We start from the raw sequence: 16,051 nt of genomic DNA, 5'->3' as shown, positions 1-16,051 counted from the left end.
AATTTATCTGCTTAACCAGAGTAAGTTTATTATATAGCATACTCAGAACTTAGGAAGGAAAAATATATCTTGTACAATAAATAAGTTTCAAATGAGAGACCAAATTATAATATAAATCATCAATAATGATGGAAAGTGTAAAGGTAATATTTTTTTAAAAAATTTATATGACATTGTGGGAATGCTAAATAGAGAAGTTAGAAGAGCTGATGAGGGGTTGAACTCCTTTTGACTGACCAGGGTACAGACTAACTTCAGTAACATGACAGACAACCTACAAATGACCTTTCAGAGGAGGCAACAACACAACCTTCCTGTGGATACTTGGACTTTGGAAAGGACCTCAAGGATTTCAATTCATTCTCATGAGTAACTTAAGATGTGTCAATATCTTTGTTATTTCCTCTTTATGGTCCACAATTTGACTGTTACTTCAAAAATGGTAGAGCCTAGAATGTGCTACACCTATGTTAGATATTAGGATCACCAAGATGAAGAAGGAACAGTGTGTCCTGCCCTAAAGCAGTGAATATTCTAGAATGATATGCAAGTTGTCAGGGTTTTTTTTGTTTGTTTGTTTGTTTGTTTGTTTGTTTTTAAGATTATTTCTTTATTTGACAGACAGATCACAAGTAGGCAGAGAGGCAAGCAGATAGAGAGGGGGAAGCAGGCTCCCTGCTGAGCAGAGAGCCCGATTCGGGGCTCGATTCCAGGACCCTGGGATCATGACCTGAGCCAAACGCAGAGGCTTTAACCCACTGAACCACTCAGGCGCCTCTGTCATTGTTTCTGTATCAAAGTTAAAATCACATTAATGATAGATGGCAGAGCTGAAAATAAAACCTCATACTTTATCTCAGAATTTTAAGATAGATATTATATTCACTCATTCACTTATTCGTCATTCATTGCATCAGTCAGTAAATCAGCAAATATCTTTTGAACACCTACTATTTCCTGGGTATTATTTTAGACGGCATTAATATGAACTATTTAGACATGCCCTTTTTACTTATAAAGCTTACAGACTAGAAAATCTCGCACAAGAGTAATATAAAAATATTGTGAATATTAAATCATTATATTTATACATGCTTGAGGAAAGATTGCAAGATTATATGAAGAATGTATTCTCCATTAAATAATTTTAATTAAAAAAACAGCAATAAGATCAGGCATATGATGGGTGCCTTCTGAAAGCCTCTAACATAACTGACGTTTAGTCTTCTTGCAACCATGCACATTTTGAATTTATGCTCTATGTCATCTGAATATCATGACAGAAACACCAGGGCTTGTTCTTGACTAGAATGGAGACTTTGCCTTCAGTTCTATTCCCAACATTCACAGTAAAATGGAACACTGGAGCAAGAATCCTGGGCTTCTAATTTTTGGATTTTCTCCACCCCAGGGCCAGCAGCCACACTTCTCAACCACCACAGGGAATAATTCAAAAGAAACAAACACCCAAAGGGTGGACTCATTGCATGAGATTGTTCCTTAATAGGATCATCTAAGCAAATCCCTAGGCTGGCCCCACATTTTCACTCTCTGGGTGCAATTCTTGTGTGGAGACTTGCATAATTGGTCTTTCTTTCCCTGAGGAACCAGAAGTTTATCTGGGAATTCCTGTCTTCATGCATGGGGCCTGGATCCATAAACAAGGTTATTCCAGTGTGCAGGTCTTCAGGGATATCAGACACAGGTAAATTTCTTCAGCATGCCTCCTGCAGAACCTTCACAGTAGGTCTCAGCAGATCTCTGGACAGGTAGGTTCACCCCAACCATATACTTAGTACTCATCCTGGATGTGAAGACCATGTGTCTTGGGAACTTTATGGATTCAAATCAGACTCAGGACTGACTGGGGACTTAACTCCCTGTTCTCTGAAGGCTAAGTGGCAGGGACAGAGAAATGACTCAAAGCATTTACCCCTGCTGGTAAATTAGACAGTGTGAGCATTTCTACAGAGAAGTGAAGAGTCCTTATGAGGATTCTGTCTCACCTTAGAATAAAGAGGAATTTTTCTGCCTTAGAGCTGGCAGACTGATGTTTTAGAAGGCCCTCTATACCAGACAGGAAGCTTCTTAAGTAATTTGAAATATCTGATTTCTTCTCCAAGATGGACCTACTAAATTGTTAAACATCAAGAAAAATAAGTTTCTCCCCTTCTGGATGTTCACATTGCCCAGAGTGACAAACCCTATGATGGAAAGAAAGGTTCCCTGATGTCAGCTGGTAGGCTTTCAGATGCTGGTGGACACTGACAGCTCCTGTCAATGTGTCATTTGTCCTCAAAACAACTCAGGTTTAAATAAGTTTAAGACAAATCGTACAGTTAGAGACCAATAGAAGATTTCTTGAAATCATTTCAGTAGCTATTTTAAAAAATTGCAGTATGATTTCTCCACCTAAATGTAATATAAATGATGAACATTAGGTACATTTTTAAAGTTCTTTTCCTGACATGCTAGTATTTTGGCAGACTTATAAAATATTTATTTTTAGCAACAAACTTAAAATAAGTTGTGTCAAAAACTAACATAGCTTTATCGAAAATAATTAAATCAGAATCCTTTCTGAAGAAATAGGAGAAAAATACTTCGTTTCAGTGATATATGCTTACCAAAATAAAACACAATCCTAACTTTGTCATTCATAATATTTTCTTTAAAAAAAGGAATTAATAAGTGGTGATGATTTATGCAAATATTTCTTTCTAAAAGCTAATTGCAGAAATTCATAGTACACAATCAACAATGACATTTTTGTTTTTTGGTGTTTTTTTTTTTGCTTTGATAAATTAAAGATACAATTATTGAGTGAATTATATCTCAGGGTGAACCATGTACTGAACTCTTTTAGAAGCAAACAAACAGAAAATGTTTTATTTAAAGTGAGTGTCACCTCTGTATTTTCCACCTTAAACTCATCTGTGTATTTCTTATAGATATGGTGGCAGGAGAAAAGAGATATGAAATATCTAGTGCCACACAGTCATATAACCTCATCAGACATATATTTGATGTATGGAATAAAGTATCATTGATTCAACAAACACCACAGATTTAAGAAAGCCCCCAGCCTGATTCTTTTGTTAAATATATACCTAGATATCATATGTCCCAGTTGCTTGGATATGCAAAATTTTAGTTCACCTGTTATTGCCATTTTAACTATGAAACTCTTCAGTGAGGTAGAATGAGTTAGTGGGATACAAATAGGAAACCACATTAGAAAATTGTTCAAAACATGCTAATAACAAGAACTGCTGGCACCAAATATCTTACTGTTATCAGGTTCTTTACTAACCCATGTTTGTGTAGTATCTCATTATATTCACACAAGAATATAAATACTTGATAAAAATCCCACAGCTAGTAACTGGTGGCCTAACTTCCAGCCAACCAAGTGACCAAAGAAACAAGTAAACAAAACACATAAAGCAAAACCATAAAACTACAGCAACAATCAATATTCTACAGACTCTTTGCATGACAATCTCATTGAGCCACAAGTGTCTTATCAGACATAGAAATAATTACATGTGTTCTTGGACATTCCTGCAGAATAATGAGATCATTATTTTCAAATGGCTAACATTGTTCTGGGTTTAGAGTATAGTAAACAATGAATAAATTAGCACTTCTCTCCAATCATTTCTCTATAAAAGAAAAACAAAGTAATCAAATTTGAGCAAATCAAAACTACAAGTAATATTTCTTTTTAACATCCAAACAGGCATTAAACAATTAAAGGAAAGAAGCATTTGATGGAAAAAAAGAAATGGCTGCCAGAACATAATAACAGAGATGTTTCTGAACAGGTAAAGATCAGAGCGATAGAAAAGACTAGTTTATTTGGCCAAAGAAATGTGATTACTTTAAAAAATCAGCTTCTGAATAACACTAAGAAGGAAGACTACTGAGGTACAGTCTGTCAGTGAACAGCTGAATCAGCGTGGTATGGTAGAAACTGATAAGGAAAAAAAAAAAAAACAGCAGAGTCAAAGCATTTTTGACAGGAATATAGAATTCCCAAGGATGATGACAAGGTATGGACTAAAGAGAAAGCCAGTGACAGCTAAGGAGAAAATAACTGAAAGTCACTGGAGGTCACTCTGGCTCATCAACTTCTTATACAGAGCTATCTTTTATCACTGGAAGCAGACACAGATACATGTGTATATGTAAATACATATTCATACAATAGTATATTAAAATACACAAATATATATCAATACATATAATAGATTTTGTATACTCAACTAATATAAATTATATCTAACACAATTGAAAACAGCTTTGTACAACACTTTTAACATGAAATTTGTCTCGAGAAAGTGTGTATTTCTGAATTTTTTAAGATTATGAGAAATATAATTAAAATATGACACTTTTACCCGTGACCAGAAATTATCCAATTTATATGAGACAGTCTACAACCTAGCATCTACCAGAGAAATCAATTTGACCATCTATTAATCTCCTTCCATCTTCCCCATTAAAAGATGAGAACAACAAAATAAATGGCCTTAGAAAATCTCACCTTGGTGACTGAGTTCATTCTCATGGGAGTCTCAGATCGCCCAGACCTCCAGATTCCACTCTTCTTTGTTTTCCTGCTGATCTATGGGCTGACCATGGCAGGGAACCTGAGCATCATCACCCTCACCAGTGTTGACTCTCAGCTCCAAACGCCCATGTACTTCTTCCTCAGGCACTTGGCTATCATCAATCTTGGCGATTCTACTGTCATTGCCCCCAAAATGCTGGTAAACTTCTTGGTTACAAAGAAAACCATATCCTACTATGGATGTGCAGCCCAGTTGGGTGGGTTCCTGGTTTTCATTGTCGGGGAGATTTTCATGCTGGCTGCAATGGCATATGATCGCTACGTGGCTATTTGCAACCCCCTGCTCTACATGGTGGTGGTCTCCCCACAGATCTGTATATTGCTGGTGTCCCTCACTTACCTCTACAGTCTGACCACAGCACTGACTGTCTCCTCCTGTGTGTTCTCTGTGTCATACTGCTCTTCCAATGTAATCAACCATTTTTACTGTGATACTGTTCCTTTGTTGGTGTTGTCCTGTTCTGATACCTACCTTCCAGAAACAGCAATATTTATCTCTGCAGGGACCAATTTGATATTCTCTATGATTATTGTTCTAACATCGTACTTCAACATTGTCCTTGCCATTTTGAGGATCCGTTCTTCAGAGGGCCGGCGAAAAGCCTTTTCCACCTGTGCCTCTCACATGATGGCTGTCACTGTGTTCTATGGGACAATTCTTTTCATGTATTTGCAACCAAGGACCAACCACTCATTAGATACTGATAAAATGGCCTCTGTCTTCTACACCCTGGTGATACCAATGCTGAATCCCCTTATATACAGCCTAAGGAACAAAGATGTGAAGGATGCATTCAAGCGATTCCTAAATAACCCTTGTCAGTCTTTCAGATTAATGTAAATTTAAAGCTTCAATTGTCTTCATAAAAGTGTTTTCATTTGCTCCTATAAAGCTAATCTCTGTTAAATGCAGAGGTAATAAATAGTTCAAAATTCTGTGGATTTCAATGGGAAAATCTTAACCCTTTATTTTCCAACCTCAAATACCCAACTTTTGCTAATACAAAGATGTGTTAGCTGACCAAAGAAAGTATACTTATATAAGTAGTAAACAATAATTTCAGAATAAGCACATTTTACAATGAAACACAACTTGCTACTGGGCTTTTATAATTTCTAATCAAGGAACAGGAAGTCTGAAATTGGGGAAATTATGTGAAAACCAGTCCTTGGATGTTGGTCAAGCATCAGGTCATCTTTCTTGCCACAGATCAGTTTTGTTCAACTACAAAAGGTTTTATTTTACTTTTTGTTTATTTTATCTTTCAATTTGTTTACCTTTTTTTTTGGTAAAGATTTTATTCATTTATTTGACAGAGAGAGATCACAAGTAGGAAGAGAGAGAGAGAGAGGAAAGCAGGCTCCCTGCCGAGCAGAGAGCCTGATGCGGGACTCGATCCCAGGACCCTGAGATTATGACCTGAGCCGAAGGTAGTGGCTCAACCCACTGAGCCACCCAGGCGCCCTTCAATTTGTTTACCTTTTAAAATCTACTTTTATCTTGTACTTCACATAAATTTATATCACAGAAAAAGAAACCTTTAGGATAAAATAAAAACTGAACAAAAAAATGCTTAGATATACGGGAATAGGCCATGTAGCAAAACAGAAGAAAATTCATGAAGGGAGATTCCACTTTTTCATTCCTCTTGTGTGGTACATGTACATAAAACAAAATGTTGATATTTATCCTGACATGATATAAAATTAGTTTTCTCCAATCCTCTTTTTCTCCCTAACATTGTGTAGAGCTAATCATCTGTGGTATAAAAATATAAAGCAAATGCTACTTCTTTTAGCATTTTTGTTTAGTGTTTTGCAGTCAAATGTTAGTAGACCAAAAGGAAAAAAAAAGTCATTGCCATTAAGGTGACAGCAATTCTCAAGGGCACCACTTCCAATAAATAAATAAATAAATAAATATTCATTTTTATTCTATGCCCTGTTTCTATCTGGCATGTAAAATGCTACTAACATACAATGTAATGAGGGAGACAGGGCATGGCATGAGAGGTAAGGCAATACCTGGAAATAAAGTAGATTATGACATTCTCAGGAAGTCAGAAACAAGCCAAACGGAAGAAATGTGACAGTTAGTTTCATAAGCTAACTCTTAACTTTAGTTTTAAATAAGCAAAATAGCTAGCTGAAAACAGAAAAGTCACACTGTGTCACGGACATTACTCTTCACCACAGGCAGAAGTGGCAATAACTTGATAGCATTACCCTTAAAAATTTTTAAGTTTTCTTTTTTATAAATATATAAAAGTTTATAGTATAGATAATTTATTTTCTGTTTGTCTGGTTTACCTATTGCTGTATTTGGCTGTACCAGGCTACATCCGTACAACTGGGGAAGTATATTCCTCAGCACAAAACCATTGTCTTTGAGTCTAGTTGTGAATGGAATTGGAGCAACATGTCTAAACTCACCCTTGCATGTCTACTAATCCTACGTATTTTATTCAATGAATTAAAGTCAAGAATGAAAACTGTAGTGCTTTCTACTTTTTAACTTTGTTTACTGTAAACTTTGTTTAACTTTGTCTACTTTTTAACTTTGTTACATATATGTTTTCTAAACATAATTATGTTGTCACTTGTATTAGTTTCCTACTGATACTACAACAAATCACCACTGATTCAGTGGCTTGAAACAACAGAAACTTATTATCCCACAGTTCTGAAGGTCAAAATTTCAAAATGAGTCTCACTGGGCTACAACCAAGATGTCAGCAGATTTTGTTCCTTCCTGGATGGCCACGGAAGAATCTGTTTCTTTTCCTCTTCCAGCTTCTAGAGACAACCTTCATCCCTTGCTTGGCACACCCTTCCAAACAGTGATCCTGTAAGTCTAACCTCTACTTGCACTGCCACATCTCCTTCTGACTGAGACTCTCTTGCCTCCCTCTCCTTCTTGGGATTACGTTGGTCCCACCCAGAGAGTTCAGAACAGCCTTCCCATCTGGAGGTCCTTAACTTAATCAGCAAATCTCTTTGTATGGAAGGCACCACGTCCACAGTTCTGGGCATCTTTGACAGGGTGGGAGACAGATTTCTGCCTCAATTATCTATATATATGGTGTGCTTTGTGAAACCAGGCAATCTAAAATCTTGCATGTCTCATTCACTAGTACTCAATGGGATGGTCTCATAAACCTTCCACTAATTGCCCTTCCTAAATTACTTAGCTACAAAGTTTGTCCTAAGTAAACTATAAACAAAGCCCTCTTCTAATGAAGGATAAGCAGAAAGTATTTAGTTCAAAGTTTCCTAAGTATATGCACACATACATATGCACTCACATATCACTTGCACACATTTATCAAAAAAACAATCAAAAAAACAATCAACCAGTCGGGAAAGTGTATCAGCCCAGTACCAGTTTCCCATGAGGTAAGGTATGGAAAATAATTTATATGACAGCTTTAATCTCCAACTGATCAAAGCTCATGCCCTATGAGATGCTAAGTCACCTGTACTTCCAGCTTATCCCTAACTGCTACTAAGGTTCCATGACATTTGTGTCCAGTGACAACAAATTCCCTCTAGTGGTGAGGGGCAAGAGAAGATGCAAGACACAGCCATAAAGCAAAGTCTGACAACACCTGAATGCTAGGACACACTTCAAACAGCCACAGGACCCCTCCTTCTTCAGCTGCCACAGAAGCAGTAGCTTTGACCTGATTCCATATATAGGGATGCTCTAGGCAGAAAGCATTAAAAGTGCATAAATCTTGTGTGACAGACACTGAATTCTTTCAAGACCATGAAAATAAGAAAAACCACCAAACTTCCCCAAATTCAGCATAGTAAATGCCATTGCATGAATTTAATTAAAAGTTAAATTAAGGGGCGCCTGGGTGGCTCAGTGGGTTAAAGCCTCTGCCTTCAGCTCAGGTCATGATCCCAGGGTCCTGGGATTGAGCCCCGCATCGGGCTCTCTGCTCGGCAGGGAGCCTGCTTCCCTTCATCTCTCTGCCTTGCCTCTCTGCCTACCTGTGATCTCTGTAAAAAAAAAAAAAAAAAAAAAAAAAAAAAAAGTTAAATTAAGAGACCATCTTGGTTAATCAGTGGGTTATGCATCAGAATCTTGATTTCAGCTCAGATCATGATCTCAGGGTAATGTGTTCAAGCGTGCATCAGAAGCAGCACCTAGCACAGAGTCTGCCTGAGATTCTCTCCCTCTCCTTCTGTCCCTCCCCTCGTTCACCCATGAAGTCTCTTTCTCCCAGATAAATAAATAAATAAGTTCTTTAAAAAAGTTAAACTGAGTAAATGTAAGTGTTCTAATGCAGATTTTCTTATCCCTTAAGGTCTAGGTAAGTTTAGATTGAGCTGCTAATGCCATCTCCTTGCAAGTCCATAAGTCTTCACCAGATGTCTACATGCCATGGGTCTCATCACCTCTGCTTTCCAAATTAATGTGCATCAGTCTTCGTTATAATGTCTGAACTTCTTTGTTTACATGGATCATAGTACACTTTTTTTTTTTTTCAAATCTTGACAAGTATTTGGATTCTTTTAAAAAATAAAGTATTAAATCAAGGAAAACTATATTAGCTCTATAAAGTTTATCTGATTTAATTATTTGCTGCAGTCTTTACCATTTGTTCAAGCAGTACATATTCATGAGTTGGACATTCACAATATGAAAAGATGTGTACTGATGGTGGGATGTATGCAGTTCAAAGAAATCTTGGAATAGATCCATCCTTATGTAAATAAATGAAATGTGTTCTATTTATCCAAAAACAGGGCCTCAGGAGATACATCACAGACATGTTCATTCATGGGTCAGTGGGGACCACACACACAAAGTTAATTGTGGTGATGCATGTAGAGTCACAAGTTGGGAACTAGCTAATTGCTTCTTACTATGGCAGCAAATCTATAGTAAATGGGGGTAGAGACAGATTATAGCAATTTTATTAAACAGAAGCAAGCAAAATATTGTGTATACAGAAAATGAATAAAATTTAAAACCATATAGTTGATTGAGAACCTTGAGGAATCGAAATAAGTCATGTAACAACCTATGTGCACACTTCAAAACATAAATTATATTCACTTTATAAAGCTGTGTTTCTTTTTTAAAAAATATTTATTTATTTAATTTAGAGTTTAAGAGGGAGAGTATGAGTGGGGGGAGGGGCAAAAGGAGAGGGAGAAAATCTCAAGCAGACTCCCCACTGAGTGTGGAGCCCAATGCAGGGCTCAACCTCTCCACCCTGTGATCATGACCTGAACTGAAACTAAGAGTTAGACACTTAACTGACTGAGCTACACAGGCACCCCATAAAGCTAAATTTCTTATTAAGAACATATATCAACTTTTGTGGAGGAGATACTTGTGTAGGGAAAGGAAACTGATGTGGGAGTGGGAATTAGGATGAGGATGAACACAGGTTGTGGAATTATGTATCATTAACTCAATCCCTTAGGTTAAAAAACTAAATATAAATTATTTTATTTTTTAAAAAGATTATTTATTTATTTATTTGACAGAGAGAGAGAGAAATCAATCACAAGTAGGCAGAAAGGCAGGCAGAGAGAGAAGGGGAAGCAGGTCCCCCGCCAGGCAGAGAGCCCAATGCGGGGCTCCATCCCAGGACCCTGAGATCATGGCAGAGGCTTAACCAACTGAGCCACCCAGGTGCCCCTCCCCCACCTTTTTAAGATTTTACTTATTTATTTGACAGACAGAGATCACAAGTAGGCAGAGAGGCAGGCAGAGAGAGAGAAGTAGGTCCCCCACTGAGCAGAGAGCCCCATGGGGGGGCTCGTTCCCAGGACCCTGAGATCATGACCTGAGCCAAAGGCAGAGGCTTTACCCACTGAGCCACCCAGGTGCCCTATAAATTACTTTACATACATATTCTTAATTTTTTATTCCTTCTGAGCTTTTAACACACTATAGGTCATGTGTAAATAGTTTGTCTTCCTCAGATATAAAACATGGAAGAATCCATTGTGGAAAATGCTAGAAGTTTATGTAATTGATAGATGATGAAAGCATGTATCTGAGAAATACTCTACTTACATCCAGACATTTAAGTGAATACAATAAAAATAATACCTAAGGAAAGAAGTGAATTGTATATATAAAAACAGGGTGCTTGGGGGCCCAGTTGGCTAAGTGTCTGCCTTCAGTTCATAGGTCATAATCTCAGGGTCCTGAGATGGAACCTGCATGGGACTCCCTTATCAGTGGGAAGTCTGCTTCTCCCTCTTCCTCTGCCCCTACCCCTACTTCTTCTCTCTCTTTGTCTCTCTCAAATAAATAAAGTATTTTTTAAAAACTCCTCGATAGGGAAATCAAAGTTACTCTGAATAATTAGCAAAGACCAGTAGCATCATTTCTTGCTCTCAGATGCTTTGGGAATAACCAAGAATTGCATTCACGCTCTCAGGGGAGTGTCTCAAAGGGAGAAGATGTTCATAAATTCTTCTGACAGCATTCAGGTCTAGTAATCACACAAAGGAACAAGAAGACAGTCTTCACTTAAGGTGAATAGATGGCATTGATTATATTGATTACTAGATTAGCTGCAGTGATGATTTTGGATCCCTGTCTTCCATTTAAATGACCGATACGCATATAGTCACCAAAGCCAGTCACAGTGCATTACATCATGCATGTAAATCATCTTTCTTCATAACTAGGTTTTCTGGAGTAATGATATATGTTTACCACTATGAGTGTGTTCTTTGAAGGTGGTAAGGGACCTCATTTCTATTTGTTATTATTTCTACATTTATATTGAGATTGCAGACAATAAAAAATTGTGAAGGGGGAGTTAGTATTTTTGTAAGCTCTACTTACAATCCTCTTCTCTCCTCTTTCCCTCCCAACTTTTAGCAAGTGTGCCGTGTTCTCAGTATGACCAACCCGTTTATCTCAGTTGAGGTTATTTACAAAATGTTACAGAAAATTGAGTTGAGGTTTAGTGTTCTCATTTGCATAAGAGGACATCCTTGGACTCCACGCCCATCTCCCAGGTCCTGGCACGGCTCTGGAGTTTCTGCTTCCAAACCTGCTAAGAGTCAGATTTGATGCTCACTTTCCTTGTTTCTTTCCAAGCAGTGCTTGGGTAGAACTGGTGGGAGGAGGCCACACAAATATTCACTCAATTGAGTTTTAGAAGAACTCCACAGAGTTTTGTAATATCACAATAAAATGAATGTTGAGATGAAGAGGTTTGCCAAACTGTGAAAACTGCTGTGGGATAGTCCTTTCTTTAGGTATATTTACAGCTTAAGACATTAGGCTTTGTCACTTGTTGGATTGTTGCTAATGAATGTTCGTTATTGCTTTGCCATAAATATTTTGAATATATTTTTAGATAGAGAAAATTTTATGAAGTAATTTATTGGTCAAATTAATATTGAATTTTTATTCTATTCTTTTGGAAATTTCTGTTTATTTAAGGGCATCCAGAGGTTCTAGTTGAGCACAACTGAAACTTTTATAACACTAATTTACATAATCCAGGAACATATTTTACTAATTTGTTTAGGTTTCTGTACTTTTTTCCCAAAAATGTCTTAACTTTCCACCTTTTAAGAGTAGGTACATGGCAGTTTATATTAGATATTCTATCATTATGGTATTTCTCTTTTATTCTTAATTTTTATAGCTTTGATCCATTCTAAATGGAATTACTTCTTAATCTGTTAAAATGCTCCATTTTCTTTCTAATTCAGTTGGATAATGTGATGAATTCTAATTATAGAATTTCCAAAATTCAATCATCCAGGCAAAGATGGAATCAATGCAGCTTGGATGTCCTATAATTGTTACACATTTTTAAAAACTGATATAAGTGACATGTTAATATTGTTTAGAGAAGATGTATTTACTTATGTGTATATATATATAAAAAACATGAATATATGTGGGTTTGTGGGATGCATATATACTGAATATATTGTAGGTTTCTTTTATTATCATATCTTTCTTTTTTAAATCATGATTTTGTCTCCCAGAATGAATTATTGTGGAGTTCTCACTTTTTCACTCTGGAATAGTTAGTAAAAAATATGGATGATCTCTTTTTCCATGAAATTTTGGGACACCTGTCTTTAAAAACAATCTGAAGGAGAAAGGAGTTGGAAAAGTAAAGGTCGATAAAGGGCAATCTTTTTTATTTTATTTAATTTTTTACTTGACAGAGAGAGGGAGATAGGGACCACAGGCAGGGGGAGTAGGAGAGGGAGAAGCAGGCTTCTCACTGAGCAAAGAGCCAGATGCAGGCTCAGTCCTAGGACCCTCAGGTCATGACCTGAGCGGAAGGCAGACACCTAACGACTGAGCCACCCAGGCACCCTGATAAAGTGCAATCTTTAAAGAAAATGTGTTAGCAGGAAACATTTTATGTACACATGATGAAAGATGAAATAAAGGTGTAAGAACAGTATTCAAATTAATCTTTCATTCATGTACCTCGTGCAATATTATTTGCCAACCTCTAAGATATTTGAGATAGTATCTCCTACTTTAGAGTGATATTTCTGTCTGTTGCACTTATAGCAGTATATTGGATGATTTTAAGTAATACATTAAAAAATACAGTCTAACTATTATTTGTCTTTAAATGTGGTAGAAAGTACAACTATACCATTAAACACATCATTTCAGAGAATCAGTTCTAAGGTCAAAGAAATGTGAGAATGTACCTAATTCTTCCTTTTTATATTGAATAACTTGTAGATGCTTTACTTGGTGTGCAACATATCACAGATCAGAAACTTGAAAAATCTACATGCAAGTGCTAAATATTCAGATACATTATTCTAGAGAAAATAAAATGTAGTTATGTGCATTAGAGTGTGCTTGTTGGGGACATCTGCAAAGTCGCTTAATTATTATCTATCATCATAAAATATCATTAAACTATATTTAAAACTCATAAAAGAATAGTGAAATGAGAACACAATTTAATAAATCAAATGGGTAATGGAATGGGAATACCATTACATATGCAGAGTTCTAATGAGAAATGCAAATCAAAGTCTATTAAATGGCTTAATCATGGTTTACATGGAGGTTGGAACTAAAGTTTGCAAGGGCAAGAGGCAGAGTGGTGTTACTTTTATTATAATTCCTTCTAAAGTATTGTATATTTAGCCAATTACAGGTATTTTAAATGCAAAACATTTTTTTTTAAATCAAGAATCCCAGCTAACATGTGGCACCAAAGAAAAACAAAAAACAAAAAACAAGATTGCCCTATATCTTAGGTTGTAACACTTTTTAAATTTGGTTGCAGGTTCAATGATGGAGGTGAGTCTTATTTTAAATTAACCCATCTAAAAAATTGGATTTTTCTTACCCACAATGGCTTTGCCTCCTAAAATATCAATAGATGTTGTCTCCTGAAACCCAATGACTCGTGTGATGGTTGTTCCCACAGCAATTTTCCTTAACAGCCTGGATGAACAAACAAAATCGAACAGTGCTAACAGAATTCATCCTAATGGGAATCACAGACCGTCCAGAGCTGCAGGCTCCCTTCTTTGGGCTCTTCCTCATCATCTACACAGTCTCAGTGGTGGGCAACCTGGGCATGATCATCCTCACCAACGTGGATTCCAGGCTCCAAACACCCATGTACTTCTTCCTCAGACACCTGGCTTTCATTGATCTTGGTTATTCAACAGCTGTGGGACCCAAAATGCTGATAAATTTTGTAACTAACCAAAATACAATCCCCTACAATTGGTGTGCTACACAGCTGTCTTTCTTCATCTTGTTCATCATCAGTGAGCTTTTCATTCTGTCCGCAATGGCCTATGACCGCTATGTGGCCATCTGTAACCCTCTGCTCTACACAGTTGTTATGTCACAAAGGGTGTGCTGGGTGCTGGTAGCCATCCCCTATCTCTACAGTGCTTTTCTCTCTCTGACAACCACCATAAAGATATTTATGTCTTCCTTCTGTGGCCATAATGTCATTAGACATTTTTACTGCGATAGTCTTCCCTTGTTAACTTTGTTGTGCTCAAGCTCACGTGATATTGAGTTGATAATACTGATCTTTTCAGCGTTCAATTTGGTTTCCTCCCTTGTGATAGTGCTTGTGTCCTACATCCTGATCCTAATGGCCATCCTCAGGATGAACTCTGCAGAGGGCAGGCACAAGGCCTTCTCCACCTGTGGATCCCACCTGACAGTGGTCGTTGTATTATATGCGACACTCTTCTTCATGTACGTGCAGCCCAAATCCAGTCATTCCTTCGATACTGATAAAATTGTTTCTGCATTCTACACTTTGATTATACCTATGCTGAATCCCATGATCTACAGCCTGAGGAACAAAGAGGTGAAAGGTGCCCTGCATAGAATATGGAAAAGTCTGCACAGACTGCCTATGTAGGACTCAATATAGACTCTGTATACAATAAATCATGTTACAGACTGCTGTTTATTATATGACATAGGCCTTTAAGAAGTGTAATGTATAAAAATAATGGAAACTAGAATGTTTTTCATTTTTCAACTTACAGTTATTCCAGTAGTGTTCATCCTTCGGGTATCAATTTTTATTTGTCCTTAAGTATTACCATGAGCAACTGGAGTCCAGACTTCTATTCTCAAATTGCCAATACTTATGTTACAATTTAAGGGTTTAAGGGAAGTCTCTTTTAACACATCTGCCATTAAATAATTTTTTAAGCCTTTCTGGTGTCTTTTTAAAATATATTTTGTGGACTAAACACCACTTTAGGACCAGTGCCCACCACACTGGCATACTGACATAAGATGGCATTTATTGTTTTTTTTTCCTGTGTGTGTGTGCTGGGCATATATACATCAATGTGTAGTCAACACTGTCTGTTCTTAGCTGTATCCCTGTTGACACTTTAACTGTATCTACTTTGATGGGTGGCATTTTAGATTTGTTACATTATGATATGTGAACATGTGTAAGCATGGGAAAGCAGAATAAAGTTTGATTATTTTCATGTGTCATAAATATGTACATTAAGAGTTCAAACGACTTCTCACTGAAACATTAGAAATAATAAGTGGATTTTGCAAGATTAGTGGATATAATATCAACATATTAAAGATGAATTATTTTGCTATCCACCAGCAAAAATAGGTAAAGTTGAAATTTTAAACTATCAATTATGCTAGATAAAATCTATAGAATACTTAGGGAACAATCTAATGAACAACTTGCATGATTTCATTGCTAGACACTGTAACAAACATTACTGAGTTACTGAAGGAGAGATAAATGTTTATATATATACCATGTCATTGGTTAGAAGATATAAATGTTGTGATGAGGCCAGTTCTCCATAAATTTTCCTGTAGATTTAATGCAGTAATAATCAAAATTCCAATAGTATTTTTCAGTGTTAAGCTGATATCAAAAGTTATGTGGAAATGCAAAGAATCTAGAA

At 36.7% G+C, this 16,051-nt stretch overlaps 1 protein-coding gene and 1 pseudogene across 1 annotated transcript; both read left to right on the top strand.

The window, feature by feature from the left end:
• The first annotated feature begins 4,529 nt into the window (after positions 1–4,529).
• Positions 4,530–5,477, top strand: LOC111149809 (olfactory receptor 8J2-like). Its single transcript, XM_022507096.1, has one exon. It carries the CDS (start codon positions 4,530–4,532, stop codon positions 5,475–5,477), a length of 948 nt encoding a protein of 315 aa, XP_022362804.1.
• Positions 5,478–14,024: 8,547 nt separating this feature from the next.
• Positions 14,025–15,015, top strand: LOC111149834 (annotated as a pseudogene).
• Positions 15,016–16,051: the final 1,036 nt, after the last annotated feature.

This window comes from Enhydra lutris, unplaced genomic scaffold (genome assembly GCF_002288905.1).
Source record: "Enhydra lutris kenyoni isolate GAN:26980312 unplaced genomic scaffold, ASM228890v2 scaffoldscaffold22, whole genome shotgun sequence".
Lineage (NCBI taxonomy): Eukaryota > Metazoa > Chordata > Mammalia > Carnivora > Mustelidae > Enhydra > Enhydra lutris.
This window is presented reverse-complemented; position numbering and strand designations above follow the sequence as displayed.